The following is a 14,758-nucleotide window of genomic DNA, read 5'->3' on the forward strand; positions in this document are numbered from 1 at the left end:
TATTAATTAGGATGTAATTCTGCTAATTATGGATAAAAATCCGTTAATTGTGGACGATTTCATTAATTACGAATATAATTCCGCTGGTTGCGGGAAAGTGGCGCTGGGCTGTCGGATGTTCCGGGAATCCCTTGGCGCCTGTTTGTTGCGTCGTTGGCCTGGAAACGATGACGCCATGTCACTCCATATATGGACACCGTTTCCTGGTCCGTGTTTGGGAATCCCTGAGCAAGAGAAGAAAAACAGAGGAAAAGAGAATGTGAGAGAGGGAGCATTGGAGGTAGTACACTACAGGTTTATGAGAATGATACTTGAACTTCAGGGGTTAAGTTCTGAGGAGAGATTACATGTGTACGAATTAGGCTTTTATTTAGAATTTGGAAGGTTAAAGGATGATCTGATCAAAGTCTTCAGGATATTACAGGAAAAGACCGGGTAGATAAAGAGAAAAAAACGAAAGAACTGCAGATGCTGTAAATAAGAAACAAAAACAGAAATTACTCAGCAGGTCTGAGGAAGGGTCACTGACCCAAAACATCGATGTTTGTGGATGTAGTGCTATCAAGCGGCTGCTTTGTCGTGGAAGGTGTCAAGCTTCTAAGAGTGTTGTTGGAGCTGCATCCACTCAGGCAAGTGGGGAGTATTCCATCACACTCCTGACTTGTGCCTTGTAGATGGTGTACAGGCTTTGGGGAGTCAGGAGAGGTATTGTGCACAGTATTCCTGACCTCTGACCTGCTGTTGTGGCTTCTGTGTTTATTGGCGAGTCCAGTTCAGGTTCTGCTCAATGGTAATCCCATAGATGTTGGTAGTGGGGGATTCAGTGGCGCTAACATCAATTTCCCACGACAGTAATCAACACCTAATTCAGCTGAGGAATTTCAGTTATTTGAACTCCTCTTTCAGTTTAACGGGTGAAATCTCCCTCACTCTGACAGTTACAATACAGAAAGTTTCCCCTGAAACGAACCATTACTGGGATACAAGTTCCTGGGTAATAGTCATTACTGGGGTATAAGTTCCTGAGCTTTGAGCAATACAGGCTGTCTATACTGTTCAGTCTGTTGTTCACCTGATGGTGGTTTAGTCCAGGTGGTGGGATAGCTAGTTTATGATGCAGAAGGACTCCACCAGTGCGGGTTCAATTCTTGCACTGTCTGCAGTTTCAATGAAGGACTTTCCTACTCAACCTCTCTCCTCACCTGAGGTGTGATTAGTTGAGCGATTGCTGAAGACGTTTCCCATGATTTTGCCTACCATGGATTAGCAAGGAGAGATTAGATATACCTCATTGATGCTCTAGTGAAAATAGGTGACCTGATAAACGTTTATAAACTGGGAGAAGAATGCAATGAATTGTCAGTCGTCCTCTTTCCCCACCTCCCAAAGGTGGAGATGCCATACTCAGTGGCATAGTTTAAAGGCGAAGGGGAAACTTTAAGTGAAATGTGAGAGGGTGGTAAGTGCCTGGCACTGTGCCAAGCACAGATGTTAAAAGTTTTAGTATTTAAATATGCAAAACAGAATACAGGGATTATGGATCACATGCAGCAACTGGGATTAGTTTAGAATTGTATGATGGTCAGCACAAACAGCTGCAGAAAGGCCCTAGTCACATGACTAGTATCCAGCGAGGAATAAGGAGAGCTAATAGTATGTCATTGTTTCGGAAGCCAATTGACTATTCAAGTTGCAGTTGTCCTGCTCCTAAAAAGAGTGTATGTCCCTTTTTATCGGACCCATAACCAGCCTGGTGATTAATAACCCACACAGATAGCAACGCCAATCTTTGACTTAAATCATTTTATTAATGTTAGCACAAGGCAAACACTTGGAATCTCATGGAAAATAGAAAAAATAAATATTTGTACAAATAAATTAAACCGTTTTCATGGAAAACTGATGTCAATATCCAAGACCACTGAACACAATGAAGAGCAGGGTACATAAGTTTAAAAATAAACTTTTACAATAAGTTAGATATATTATATAACACAAAATCGCAGTAATGTAGATCCGACTAAACACTGTCTGGAGGCCAGTCTAGCACCGTGTCTCTGGCTGAGAGAGAGAGACTGTGGAGCTCCAGTCCAGGGGGTGGGATATGAAAGCCAGTCTCATGCATTTCCCAGGCTGGTGCATGCAGCTCTGGAGAGCTGGCGTGTACATGTCTATGTCCATGTCCTGCATCTTCCTACAAAGCCAGCAGGGTGGGAGAGTTCAGAGAGTCGGAGGAATGGTCACTACCAATCACAGGGTCGAGAGAGGAGCCGCACTCCGCCAGTTCCGGGTAACTGAAGGCGAATGAAGACGAGTAGGAGCCGCTCGGGGTGGCGGGCAGGACAGGGGTACACAGCGGCTCACAGTCGGCAGGCAGTGAGGAATACAGAGGCTCCCAGTCGGCTAGGTTGATCAAATCCACATCGGGGACTGAGCGGCCTGTGTCCATGCTGCTCAGTAAGTCTGCTCCCAGGTTAGTGTCCAGGCCCGGGGCTGCAGCCGGGGGCGCTGCAGGCTCAGAGTCCGCTCCTCCCATGCTGCTGGCCGGGAGTCCCAGGGCCTCGGAGTCTGGAAGGCGACACACCGGCCGGTGAGCGGCCAGAATAAACTCCAGCTTCTCCTTCTCCTTCAGCAGCTCCGCTATCTCCGTCTCCAGAACAGACTTCTCCCCTTCCAGTTTCTCCGTCTCCTGCGGGGAACAAACAAACCCGGGGAGAGTCAGAGGGCAGCTCACAGCAGAGAGTCAGACATTCCCCACCCCTAACCCCCCGACCCAATCCCCTCCTCCCAGGCACGTCAGCGTCCTCACCCCCCCCCCCCCCATCCACCCCGGGGCGAGACGGTGGGGCTCAGGTATCAGCCTCAGCCAAGCCCTGCTCCTGAGCCAGGAATGTGCAGCTGGGGAGGGGGCTTGCTCCTGGATCAGTGGGCCATGGGAGCCGGTACAGACTCGATGGGCTGAATGGCTTCTTCCCGCACGGTGGGGATTCCGGTTTCTCCAACCCCCCCCCCCCCCCCGGAGCAGTCCATTCTTTTCCCCCCCCACTCCATCGCACCGTAAGCCACACTCACCGTCTGCAGGCTGTCGGTCAGCTCCCTCCTGCGGTTCCTGCATTTGGCTGCCGCCAATTTGTTCCGCTCCCTCCTGACCTTCCGCTTCTCCTCATCCTCGGGACTCAGCTGCAATAGAAGGGGAGGGGAAAACAGTGAGACCCTGGTTCAGAGGCTCAGACCACAGCACCACTTACCCCCACCCCCCAAACACTGACCCCCTCAGTTGCAATACCGAGGGGAGACAGACAGACCGACCCTGGTTTAGAGACCAGGTGCCCCCCTTGCCAGGCTGCACTAGGCAATGGAGAGGGGGCAAGGGCAGAGAGATTCCCACACCTCAGGGTGGCTTTACACGAAGATACCCAGGAACACTCCCCCACCCCCGGTTGAGTGACAGCAGGTCTCACCTGATCAGTCTTGCCCCTGCGGCCAGAGTATCTGCTGGTGAGCCGGGCTCGGTACGGGGCTCCAGGGCTGTAGTCGTGCCTGGAGCCGGGGCTCAGGGTGGGCTGCACCATCCACTGCAGCTCGGGCCGGCGGCTTAGGGCGGTCAGAGTGGGGGCGAGCTCGGAGCCGGCGTCCTGCAGAGAGAGAGAGACACACACATGAGCAAACAGCCGGCACACACTCCCCCTCCCCGGGGGGGTAACGGAATGTGGGGTGACCATCCCCCCTCCCCCGGGGGGGGGACAATGTGGGGGGGGGGGGGGTGAGAGGAGAAGAGACTGTTTTTATGAATGGAGTTGACGTCACGCGGGTTATTAATAAAGCGGCGCTGATTGGTTCAGAGCGAGCGCGTCACCCGCCCCAGACGTCACACTTTACGTGGATTCTCCCGGAACCGGAGTGACCTGCCCCTCCCCCCGGGAGGGATTGTTTACCCCCCTGTCCCAGTCCCCCCGGGTGGGGGATTGGTCACCCTCCCGCCCATCCCCCTCCCCCGGGGAGTCAGTGTTTACCCCCTATCCCATTCCCCCCGCTGGAGGGGGTTTACCCCCAAGCTCATTCCCCCTCCTACCCCCGGAGTCACTATTTACCCCCTATCCCATTCCCTCCGCTGGTGGTCAATGTTTACCCCTATCCCGTTCCCCTCCTCCGAGGAGAGAATGTTCACCGCCTGCCCCCCCAGCCCATTAACCCCTCCCCCCCCAGCCCATTCCCCCCTCATTCCCCCTCCCCCGGTGGGAGAGGTTTGCCCCCCCCCAGCCCATTCCCCCCGACCTCCTGTATTCTCTCGGCCACTTACCGAGGCGCGGGCCGGGCTGCCCAGGCTGGAGAAGGAGTCGGCGGGTGAGAAATAAAACGGATCGCCGATGGACGGAGAGTTGCTGCAGCGGGAAGCGGAGTCATACTCGGTGCTGAAAGCCTGGAACATAATGCAGGAGTCCCCCGGGCTGTCTGCCTGTGTGTGCCGGTGCTGGAGCTCTGTGTGGTGGCGGGGAGGAGGGGGGAGTATCACTGCCTGCGGCTGTCGCTCTCTGTCTGTGTAGATCCCGGGATGTCACGGCCAGCCTCTGACTCCAATGTTTGCTGTGGCAGGTTCGGAGCCGCCGCCTTTTATTGGGTTCGCGGCGGATGATGCAGCCTGGACGGTTCCATCATGTGTGAGAGAATGGGGGGGGAATCCCCTCCACACAAACACCAGAGACAGGAGGGAGGGCAGGCTCCGGACGGTCAGAGGGACTCAGAGTCTAGGTCAGCCCCATGACTCAGTGAGCAGCCGCCTGAACCGCCGGTTGTGCTCGGTCTTGTCCGCTCGCCCACCCCCGCGCTGACTTGGTGCGGCCCTGCACCGGGAATCCACTGACGTAGATGCCCTTATTTGGAGCGAGGTCCGGAAAGCAAGAGAAATGGGGTGGGGGGAGGGGAGAGAGAGCTGGTGGCACAGCAAGATCCCAGGTTCTTAGCCTGGACCCTGCAAAACAACAACAAACATTTGGGCAGGAACAGAAATAAAACTGAGGCCGTCTCTGTGGCTCAGAACTGCAGCCAGCCAGTATTCTGTCTCAGTTTCATCAGCGCCACATCTCTCTGTTTTTAGCCTGTATTTACATTTAACCCGGCTTCGTCACCCTGACCCATCACCAAACATTTATAACTTATTCTCAACTGTCCGTATGCAACGTGTAAACAATGCGCAGTGGAAGCTGCCATGCCTAGTATGGACTGATACCTTTGCACCATTCATATCATATTCATGTGTTGTGGATATCGCTTGAATTGCTGCAGTCTGCGTGCTATTGGTACGTCCATAATGCTGTGAGGGAGGGCGGCCCAGGACTCTGACCCAGTGACAGTGAAGGAATACCAACATTTTTCCAAGCCAGGATATTATGTGATTTATTCTCTACGGCAAGTACTTTAACATTATGAGACGGACTGGTAGTATTGTCAAACTTATGTATAAACACAAGGACCTGCTCACTGCAGGAAAAGGCACTGTGCCTTATTTGAAATAACAAAAGCACAGAGATGGGTCCCTGTCTTTTTCTCTTTTTTTCTATTCTTTTTTTCCCCTCATCAGGACAATTGCGAAAGTACCAATCGAAAGAGAAAAAAAATGACTTTTTTTAGAATGAACAGAACAGAATGAATAGAATATGTCTATTCTTTTTTCTTTTTATTTCTCTTTTTTATTTTTTACCCCCACACTACTGCCTAACTGCAGTAGTGCTTATTTATGGGTCCCTTTTATGTGCACTTGACACTTCAACCAATTGAAGACCATAGGTCTAAGAATCAGCACACTTTTTCATCCCGTATAAATTATTTACTTTGAAATTTTCTATTCTTGCAGCTGCCCTGATGAGTGAAGATAAAGAGAAATGTCAACAGTGTATCTTTTTACAGCCACACTCACACACAGGAAATCTTCAGAGATGTCCAGAGCTTGGTCAAAGAGCAACATTTTAAGGAACCTCTGAAAGGAGGACAGAGAGGTGGTAACGCGTAGGAATAAAATTCCAGAATTTATACCCAGCTTTCTGAAGGACCAATCACTGATTGAGGCTGTTTTGGGGAAGCACAAACAATCTGGGGCTGGAGGAGACCAGACAGGGTGGTGGGGTGGGGTGGAGTGGTGATGGGAATTCATGGAGGGATTTGAAAACAAGGATGAAAATAATTTTAAGACTGAAACATTTTTTTTTAATTTAACAGCATTTTGATGCATTTGCAATTCCTTAGATACGGAAGAAGTCCATATCCAAATGCAGCAAAACATGGACAATAGACAATAGGTGCAGGAGTAGGCCATTCTGCCCTTCGAGCCTGCACCACCATTCAATATGATCATGGCTGATCATCCTTAATCAGTATCCTGTTCCTGCCTTATCTCCATAACCCTTGATTCCACAATATCCAGGCTTGGGCTAAAAAGTGGAAAATAACATTCACATCCAGGCAATGACCACCTCCAATCAAAGAGAATGCAACCATTGCCCCTTGACAGTCAATGGCGATGCCATCGCTGGAACCCACATGAGTTGTGGGGCCACTTTATAAAGGACCATGGAGAGATGTAAATACTAACAGAGAGTGTAGAAGCAATGTAGAAGAATGGTTCCAGGAATGGGAACTTCAGTGAAGAGGCCAGATTGAAGAATTTGGGACTGTTAAGTTTATCAATTGTTTGAAAAATAATGGAATCAGTAATTTAGGAAGTACGAGCAGAACATTTGGAAAACCATCATCTAATCAAGCGGGGTCAGCATCGCTTAATGAAAGAGAAATAGTATCTGACTAAGTTTCTCAAAGGAGTGTCAGCTGGAGTGGATAGAGGGAAGCCAGTGGATGTGTTTATTTGGACTCCCAGAAGGTATTTGACAAAGTACCTCACAAAAGGTTAAGTCGGTGATGGAGGTAGTATATTGCATGGACAAGGAATTCACTTTTGTGCAGAAACAACAAATGGCGATAAGGGTTTTATTTTTCAGGTTGGCAACCTGTAACCAGTGAGGTTCCATAGGGATCAATGTTGGGACCACAACCATTTACAACATACATTAATGACTTGAAGGAAGGAAGTAAATGATGAAGTTTATAAATGACTCAAAAATAGGTGGAAAGACAAGTCCTGAGAGGGATACGGATAGTTTACAGAGAGATATTGATAGGTTAAATAGTGTGCAAATGGAATATAATGTAGGAAAATGCAAAGTTGGTCATTTTGGAAGGGAGTACAAAAGAAATGAATATTATGTAAATGAAAAAAACTGCAGAAAGCTGCAAACTAAAGGGATTTGGAGAAACTTGTGCATGAAACACAGAAACCAAGCACACAAGTGTAGCTGGCAATCAGGAAGGCAAATGGAATGTTGACCCTTATTTCAAAGAGTTTGGAGTATAAGAGTAGGGAAGTCTTTCTGCAACTGGTCAAGATGCTGGTGAGACCACATCTGGAGTACTCCGAGCAGTTTTGGTCTCTTTATTTAAGGAAAGGATCATTTCATTGGATGCAGTTCAGAGAATGTTCACTAGGGTGATTCCTGGCATGGTGGGGTGTCTTATGAGCAAAGGTTAAATAGGTTGGGACTCTACTCATTGGAGTTTATAAGAATGAGAGGTGATTCATTGAAACACATGGGATTCTTAAGCAGCTAGGCAGGGTGAATGCTGAGAGGATGTTTCCCCTCGTGGGAGTGTCTAGGACCAGAGAGCATAGTCTCAAAATAAAGAGGTGTGAATTTAAGACTGAGATGAGGAGGAATTTCTTCTCTCAGGGTGTTGAGTGTCTTTGGAACTCCTTGCCACAGACAGAGTTCTTCAGTATATTTAAGGTTGATGTAGATAGATTCTTGATCAGGTGGAGAATCAGTGGTTACGGGGAAAGGACAAGAAAGTGGTCATGAGGAATGTCAGATCAGCCACGATCCCATTGAATGGCAGAGCAGGCACAAGGGGTCAAATGGCCTCCTGCTGTTCCTACTGATCTAATGGCATAGATTTAAAGTCATGTACAAATGAAGCAAGGGTGATGTGAGAAGTTTTTTTTTCACTTTTAGACCTCATCACAGCCTTGGATAAACATAAGGATGAAAATGGAATAGTGTCGGATAGATAGGGTTCCAACTGGTTCCACAGTTTGGCGCAACACAGGTGGGCGGCACGGCGGCACAGTGGTTAGCACTGCTGCCACACAGCATCTGAGACCCGGGTTCAATTCCCGCCTCAGGCGACTGACTGTGTGGAGTTTGCACATTCTCCCCGTGTCTGGGTGGGTTTCCTCCGGGTGCTCCGGTTTCCTCCCACAGTCCAAAGATGTGCAGGTCAGGTGAATTGGCCATGCTAAATTGCCCGTAGTGTTAGATAAGGGGTAAATGTAGGGGTATGGGTGGGTTGCGCTTCGGCGGGTCGGTGTGGACTTTTTGGGCCGAAGGGCCTGTTTCCACACTGTAATGTAATCTCTAATCATAAACATCAAGGGCCAAAGGGCCTGTACTGCGCCATAATGTTGTATGTTCTAAGTTTAAGATTATTTGGGAAAGAATAAAAGGAAACCTGAGGGGCAATATTTTTATTCAGAGAGTAGTGGAATGAGCTGACAGCAGAAGTGGTTGAGGTGAGCGCATTAACAACATTTAAAAGCCATTCAGACAAAAACATGAATAGGAAAGGTTTAGAAGGATATGGGTCAAGTGCAGGGAAATGGGGTTAGCATGGATGGACATTTTGGTCAGCACGGACCAGTTTGGGTCAAAGGGCCTGTTTGCACGATGTAGGGCTCTGGGACTCTAATTCTGTAATTGACAACCTGGGGGAGACCACTGATCAGAAATGAACTGAACTGGACAAGCCATACAGGTACAGTGGCCACAACAGCAGGTCAGAAGCTGAGAATTCTGTGGTGACTAACTCACCTCCTGACTCTCCAAAGCCTCTCCACCATCTGCAAGGCACAGATCAGGAGTGTGATGCAATACTCCACACTTGCCTGGGTGAATGCAGCTCCAACAACATTCAAGAAGCTCGACACCACCGAGGACAAAGCAGCCTGCTGATGGACAAATGATTTAGCTCTCCATTTTCAGATCTGACAGAGCAACTTAAAACACTATCAGGTTATGTTCTCATTTATCAAAAATGTTCACTATGTCATCATCATTTTAAGATGCTAACAGAATCCTCACCTTCCTGTTCGTACTATAAACAATCTCCTTACCCTGTCTCTTCTAGCCTCTCCGCCAAAAACAGGAGTAACGAACTCATGGACATCTCTGTCACAAAGATTGAAAGTGTTAAGTCAGCTGCCTCTCCTATGTTTCTCCCTGAGCTGGAAGATTTGTTTTCAGATGTTTCGTCACCATACTAGGTAACATTATTAGTGAATCTCCGGATGAAGCACTGGTGGTATGGCCCGCTTTCTATTTATGTGTTTAAGTTTCCTTGTGTTGGTGATGTCATTTCCGGTGATCCACATCCATAGGAAATGACGTAGCCACAGGAAATGACATCACCAACCCAAGGAAACCTAAACACATAAATAGAAAGTGGGCCATACCACCAGTGCTTCATCCAGAGGTTCACTGATAATGTTACCTAGTATGGTGACGAAACATCTGAAAACAAATCTTCCAGCTCAGTGAGCAAACCTACAACCAGAATGTCAACCTGAACTACAAATCTCGAAACTCGCCACCATATAGACTTTTCTGTTGAGTGTAAATTTCCATTGGGTGCATATTTCTATGGAGCGTATGCACCCACTGAGTGTATATTCTCATTGACTGTATATTTCCATGCAGTATATATACTCATTGAATGCATTACATGGAACATATACTCCCATTGAATATATATTTCCATGGGCACTCACACCTATTCAGCATAAATTCCCATCAAGTATATATTCTTAATGACTATAATATACCCTGTGTGTATATATATATATATATATGTACACTCAATGAGTCTATATTTCAAATGAATGTATGTTCCTATTGGGTATATACGCTCACTTAGTGTTTGCGATTTCTGAGAAGATTTGGAGCTCAGGTTGAGTTTCAGGTTGGACGCTTGCTCGCTGAGCTGGAAGATTTGTTTTCAGACATTTTGTCACTATACTAGATAACAACGTCAGTGAGCCTCTGGTGAAGAGCTGGTGTTCTGTCCTGCTTTCTATTTATGTGTCTTGGTCTGTTAAGGTGAAAACAAACCTGCCAGCTCAGCGAGCAAACTTAGAACCTCACTTAATGTGTAATCCTATTGAGTGTATATTCCTATTATGTATATATTTCCATGAAGTATATCCTCCCATCAACTGTAAATTTCCTTTGAGTATATATTTGCATTGAATATATACACACTACTTGAGACAATAATGCCAGTGAATACACATTCCTATGGAGTATATGCACTCATTGAATATATATTCCTGTTAAGTGTATATTCCAGTTATGTACGCCTCATTTTTCACTTAAAGTACAACATCCTGCCAGGTTGTATCTGTTACCTAGTTTGCTTCTTCCCTTACTCCTCACTGTTTCTGTCTGAGTGATAGCGTTTGCAGTAGGTGAAATTACAATGTTAACCAGGTGATTTGTCATTCAGTGACCTCTGATGGTTACTTATGCCATCAGCTGGCTGAATCTGTGGAAGCTGATAGTAAATTTATTCATCTGCAATGTTTTTGGCCAGGATGCAGACATAGGTCATTGTGTACAAACTGGAAAGGAAACTTCAGCTGCCCATTGGGATATTCTAATGCACTTTGCCATGGCTTCACACCTAAGAGTTATTGCAGCCTTCATGTCAGAAGAGGCCTTCACGTGTGGAGACAGTGAGGCACTGCAGATGCTGGAGATCAGAGTTGAGAGTGTGGTGCTGAAAAAGCACAGCAGGTCAGGCAGCATCCGGGGAGAAAGAGAATCGAAGTTTCGGGCAAGAGCCCTTCATCAGGAATTACGGGCTTCCTGATGAAGGGTTTATGCCTAAAACAAAGATTCTGCCTCGGATGCTGCCTGACCTGCTGTGCTTCTCCAGCATTACATTCTCAAATGAGCAGGAGTAGGACATTCAGCCCATCGTGCCTGTTCCACCATTCAATATGATCAAGGACTGATCATCCAACTCAGACTCCTGTTCCCACTTTCCCCCATACTCTTTGATCCCTATAGCCCTAAGAACAGTGGCTAATTTCTACATTCGATGTTTTGGCACCAACTGGAAAAAGCTTTGGACAAAGGGGAAATGATTCAAGAGGTAAGATGCACAGTTACAGAAGCAAGAGCTGGAAGTGTGTTTGGAAGAGTACATACCAACAGGGGAATGGGTATGGGCAGACTACGAGGGCAGTGGGGGAGCACATGGGCAAGTGTAGGATGGAAGTGGGTTGTGTTGTGTGGTGGGCTTCTGGGGTGGCGGCATGTGGCATTTGAGGAGACAAGGAGCGTTGACAGGGTCTGAGGCAGAGGGAATTTGGGAGGATATAGTCAGGGAAGTGAGGTTTTACATGAGAGGAGATGGGGCTGCACTGAGATTGTAGAAGTTTGAGGGGTGCAAGTTTGTGTATGTGGGCTTTGAAATTTTCCTGGTTATCTTTCGTAGTTTTTGCTGTCTGAGTACTAGGTTTATCTGCTCCCAGGAACCAGCAGCTGCCAGTAACTGCAGTCTGGCAGGAGTAAGCATACTGGCCCCAGATTGGGCCTCTCCAACCGCACTCCCTGACTGACAGCCTTGTGTTTTCTGGGAATCCCTCTCCAGGAGAACCAGAAATAGTCTGTGAGTTCCAATCTTTACCACAACACAAGCTTCGATTACTGGCTCCAATCCCAGACATTTACAATGATCACAGCAATACATCAACTGTGTTAGCAGTGTCCAGCCTTACCCCAGGGAGAAATTCCTCCTGTGGTTGAGTTGTAAGCAGCTGGTAAACATTAAATTGAAAAACTGCACTTCCTCAGAATATAATCTGACCAAATGACACTGTATCGTGTAAAGAGCAGCAAGAATGAGACCGACATGTGGAATTAATTAGAGCTAAACAAGTAATGCCAGAAATATTTGTCCAATAACTTTCACTAACAGTAAACCAAGTCCCGTGCGGTAAAACTTTATATTCATACAGTGTACTGTGCTGTTAATGAGGCTGTCTTGGTCATTATGTATGCACATATTTTATTGATTACCAGAATCAAACATAAATTATTCAGCATGCTTTGACCATGTGTTAAGTGTGCCTGAAAACTCTCATTCTCACCCAACCTTTTATTTATTCATTTATAATGTGGGAGTCACTGGTTGGGCCAACATTTATTCCCTTCTGCTGTTATTCTGGACAAGGTGGTGATGAGTTGCCTTCTTGAACTGCTGCAGAGCCTGGGGTATTGTGACACTCACAATGTTATTATGGAGGCATTTCCAGCATTTTAACCCAGCCGTGATGAAGGAACATTAAAATATTTCTACGTTGGGTGGCACGGTGGCCTAATGGTTAGCACTGATGCCTCACAATGCCAGGGACTCAGGTTTGATTCCACCCTCAGGCAACTGTGTGGAGTTTGCACATTCTCCCCACGTCTGTGTGGGTTTCCCCTGGATGTTCCAGTTTCCTCCCTCAGTCTGAAGATGTGCAGGTTTGGTGGATTGGCAATGGGAAATGTGACATTATGGGGATAGGGTGGGGGAGTGGGTCTGGGTGTGATGCTGTTCAGAGAGTCGGTGTGGATTTGATGGGCCGAATGGCCTCCTTCCAAACTGTAGGAATTCTGTGAAGTCAAGATGGTGTACAACATTATTTGTATGCTGTGTGACTGCTAGTTGAAGGTTTTGTGAACACCGGTTGGCATGCCAACAAATTGCCTTCAGCATGTGGAAGTTGGTGCTGTGCGCTGACTTTAGACATACATAATGGAAAAACAATATGGAAGAATGGAGATAATATGTGGCTTCGAGTGGAACTTGCTGGTTGTAGTTCCACTGGAACTGCTGGATGTGTCTAAACTTGCAGTAGTTCCTTTTTGTCCATAACCTTCTGTGCTGGCTTCCATTTAAGTAATAGCCCAATTTTGACATTTTCATCATGGTTTCTAAATCCATCCCTAGCCAACTCTTTGGCACCAAGTTGTACCAATCATTCTTGTGCTTTCCATTTATAGCAATGTCTGATTTTAACAATTCTTTGCTCAAATCCTTCCATTGCCCCACAGTTCTCTTTCTTTCTGTAGCCTCCTTCAGCTCTTCTGCACTCTCCTCACTCTGGGCTCTTGAACCTCCTGGATTTTAATCATTCTGTTATCAGAGAGCATGCCTTCAGCTGCTTGGCTCCAACATCTTGAACTCGCTCCCTAAATAGGGGCGGCACGGTGACTCAGTGGTTAGCACTGCTGCCTCACAGCACCAGGGTCCCAGGTTCGATTCCAGCTTCGGGCGACTGTCTGTGTGGAGTTTGCACATTCTCCCCGTGTCTGCGTGGGTTTCCTCTGGGTGCTCTGGTTTCCTCCCACAGTCCAAAGATGTGCAGGTCAGGGTGGATTGGCCATGGGAAATTGCCCATAGTGTTAGGTTCATTAGTCAGAGGGAAATGGGTCTGGGTGGGTTACTCTTTGGAGGGTCGATGAGGACTGGTTGGGCCAAAGGGCCTATTTCCACACTGTAGGGAATCTAATCTAATCTAAATCTCTCCATATCTCTGCCCTCCTTCAAGATGCTCTCACAACTTACCTCTTTGACTAGGTTTTGACTCATCTACTTTCATATCTTCTTATGTGGCAATTTAATTTAGTAAAGGTTTCATATGAATGCAACTTGATGTATTGTATTGTAGATGTACGTTTTATGGAAGTAATTCATAGATCCTGAGCCCTTCATAAGTTAATGAAAATTGAATCCTATAAATCTTTGCCCTAGATACTCTGGAAATTTACAGGCATTTACCAGTTGAAATTGGCCCATTTTTGTGGTGAAGGGATCAGTCGATGTAATGCAATGTATGCATTAGAAGCACTAGCAGAGTAGGAGCAGGAGTAGGCCATTCAGCCCATTAAGCCAGTTCTGCCATTAAACATAAATGTCTGATAATCTACTTCAACGCCACCATCCCACATTATAAACATAATCCTGCTGATCCAAATCTCATCAAGAAAGCATCTGTCACAATCTGGTACCCTATGATCTAGACTCTCTCGTCAAGGCAAACACCTCTCCTCCTCCTCACCTCCCCAGCACCACCCCCCCCCCCCCCCCCACATCAAACTCCTTATGATTTTTATATTTCAATGGGACTAGGCTTATCCCCTCCTCCCCGGAAACAGTCAAGATAACTATCACTTCACTCCCTCTAAGGCAAATAATTCCTTCCTGAGGAACAGACCGCGACATTGTACACAATATTCTAGGTGTGGTTTCGATAAGTTACTGTATAATTGCAGAAAGACTTTACTCTTGTACTCCAATCCTTTATAAAAGTAATCTAGTATAATATTGTGCTCAATACTGGACATCATACTTTAGAAAAGATGTCAAGACCACAGAGAGGGTGAAGACGAGATTTACCAGAATGGCAGCAGATGAGGGATTATTCTCCTGAAAGCAAAGGTTAAATGGGAGATTTATTCAAGATATCCATATTAGAAAAGTTTTGATGGCGTTAACAAAGAAAAATCATTTCCACTTCTGAGTGTGATGATAACCAGAGAACACAGGTTTGTATTGTTGGACAATATATAAATTTGTCATGCAATGAGTTGGAACGCATTGACTGAGA

At 46.7% G+C, this 14,758-nt stretch overlaps 1 protein-coding gene and 1 long non-coding RNA gene across 2 annotated transcripts; one reads left to right on the forward strand and one right to left on the reverse strand.

Moving 5' to 3' along the window:
* Positions 1-1,788: 1,788 nt before the first annotated feature.
* Positions 1,789-4,567, reverse strand: LOC122555597 (protein c-Fos-like). Its single transcript, XM_043701628.2, has 4 exons — positions 4,301-4,567; positions 3,462-3,635; positions 3,073-3,180; positions 1,789-2,689 (listed from the first exon to the last, which is right to left on the reverse strand). The coding sequence occupies exons 1-4, from the start codon at positions 4,427-4,429 to the stop codon at positions 2,195-2,197; spliced, it is 906 nt and encodes a 301-aa protein (XP_043557563.2). The 5' UTR covers positions 4,430-4,567; the 3' UTR covers positions 1,789-2,194.
* Positions 4,568-4,717: 150 nt separating this feature from the next.
* Positions 4,718-6,033, forward strand: LOC148149331 (uncharacterized). Its single transcript, XR_015757818.1, has 2 exons — positions 4,718-5,406; positions 5,852-6,033. It is a non-coding gene; the product is annotated as an uncharacterized LOC148149331 (long non-coding RNA).
* Positions 6,034-14,758: the final 8,725 nt, after the last annotated feature.

The sequence above is a fragment of the Chiloscyllium plagiosum genome, unplaced genomic scaffold (assembly GCF_037043375.1).
Source record: "Chiloscyllium plagiosum isolate Xiang-an unplaced genomic scaffold, Cpla_swu_hap1 HiC_scaffold_8, whole genome shotgun sequence".
Taxonomy (NCBI): domain Eukaryota; kingdom Metazoa; phylum Chordata; class Chondrichthyes; order Orectolobiformes; family Hemiscylliidae; genus Chiloscyllium; species Chiloscyllium plagiosum.

Excerpts from the sequence above, each read along its gene's own strand:
- LOC122555597 (XM_043701628.2), bottom strand. The coding sequence starts at position 4,429 with ATGTTCCAGGCTTTCAGCACCGAGTATGACTCCGCTTCCCGCTGCAGC. Across the intron at positions 3,636-4,300 it reads GCAGCCCGGCCCGCGCCTCG|GACGCCGGCTCCGAGCTCGC; the intron begins GTAAGTGGCCGA and ends CTCTCTCTGCAG. Across the intron at positions 3,181-3,461 it reads GCAGGGGCAAGACTGATCAG|CTGAGTCCCGAGGATGAGGA; the intron begins GTGAGACCTGCT and ends CTTCTATTGCAG.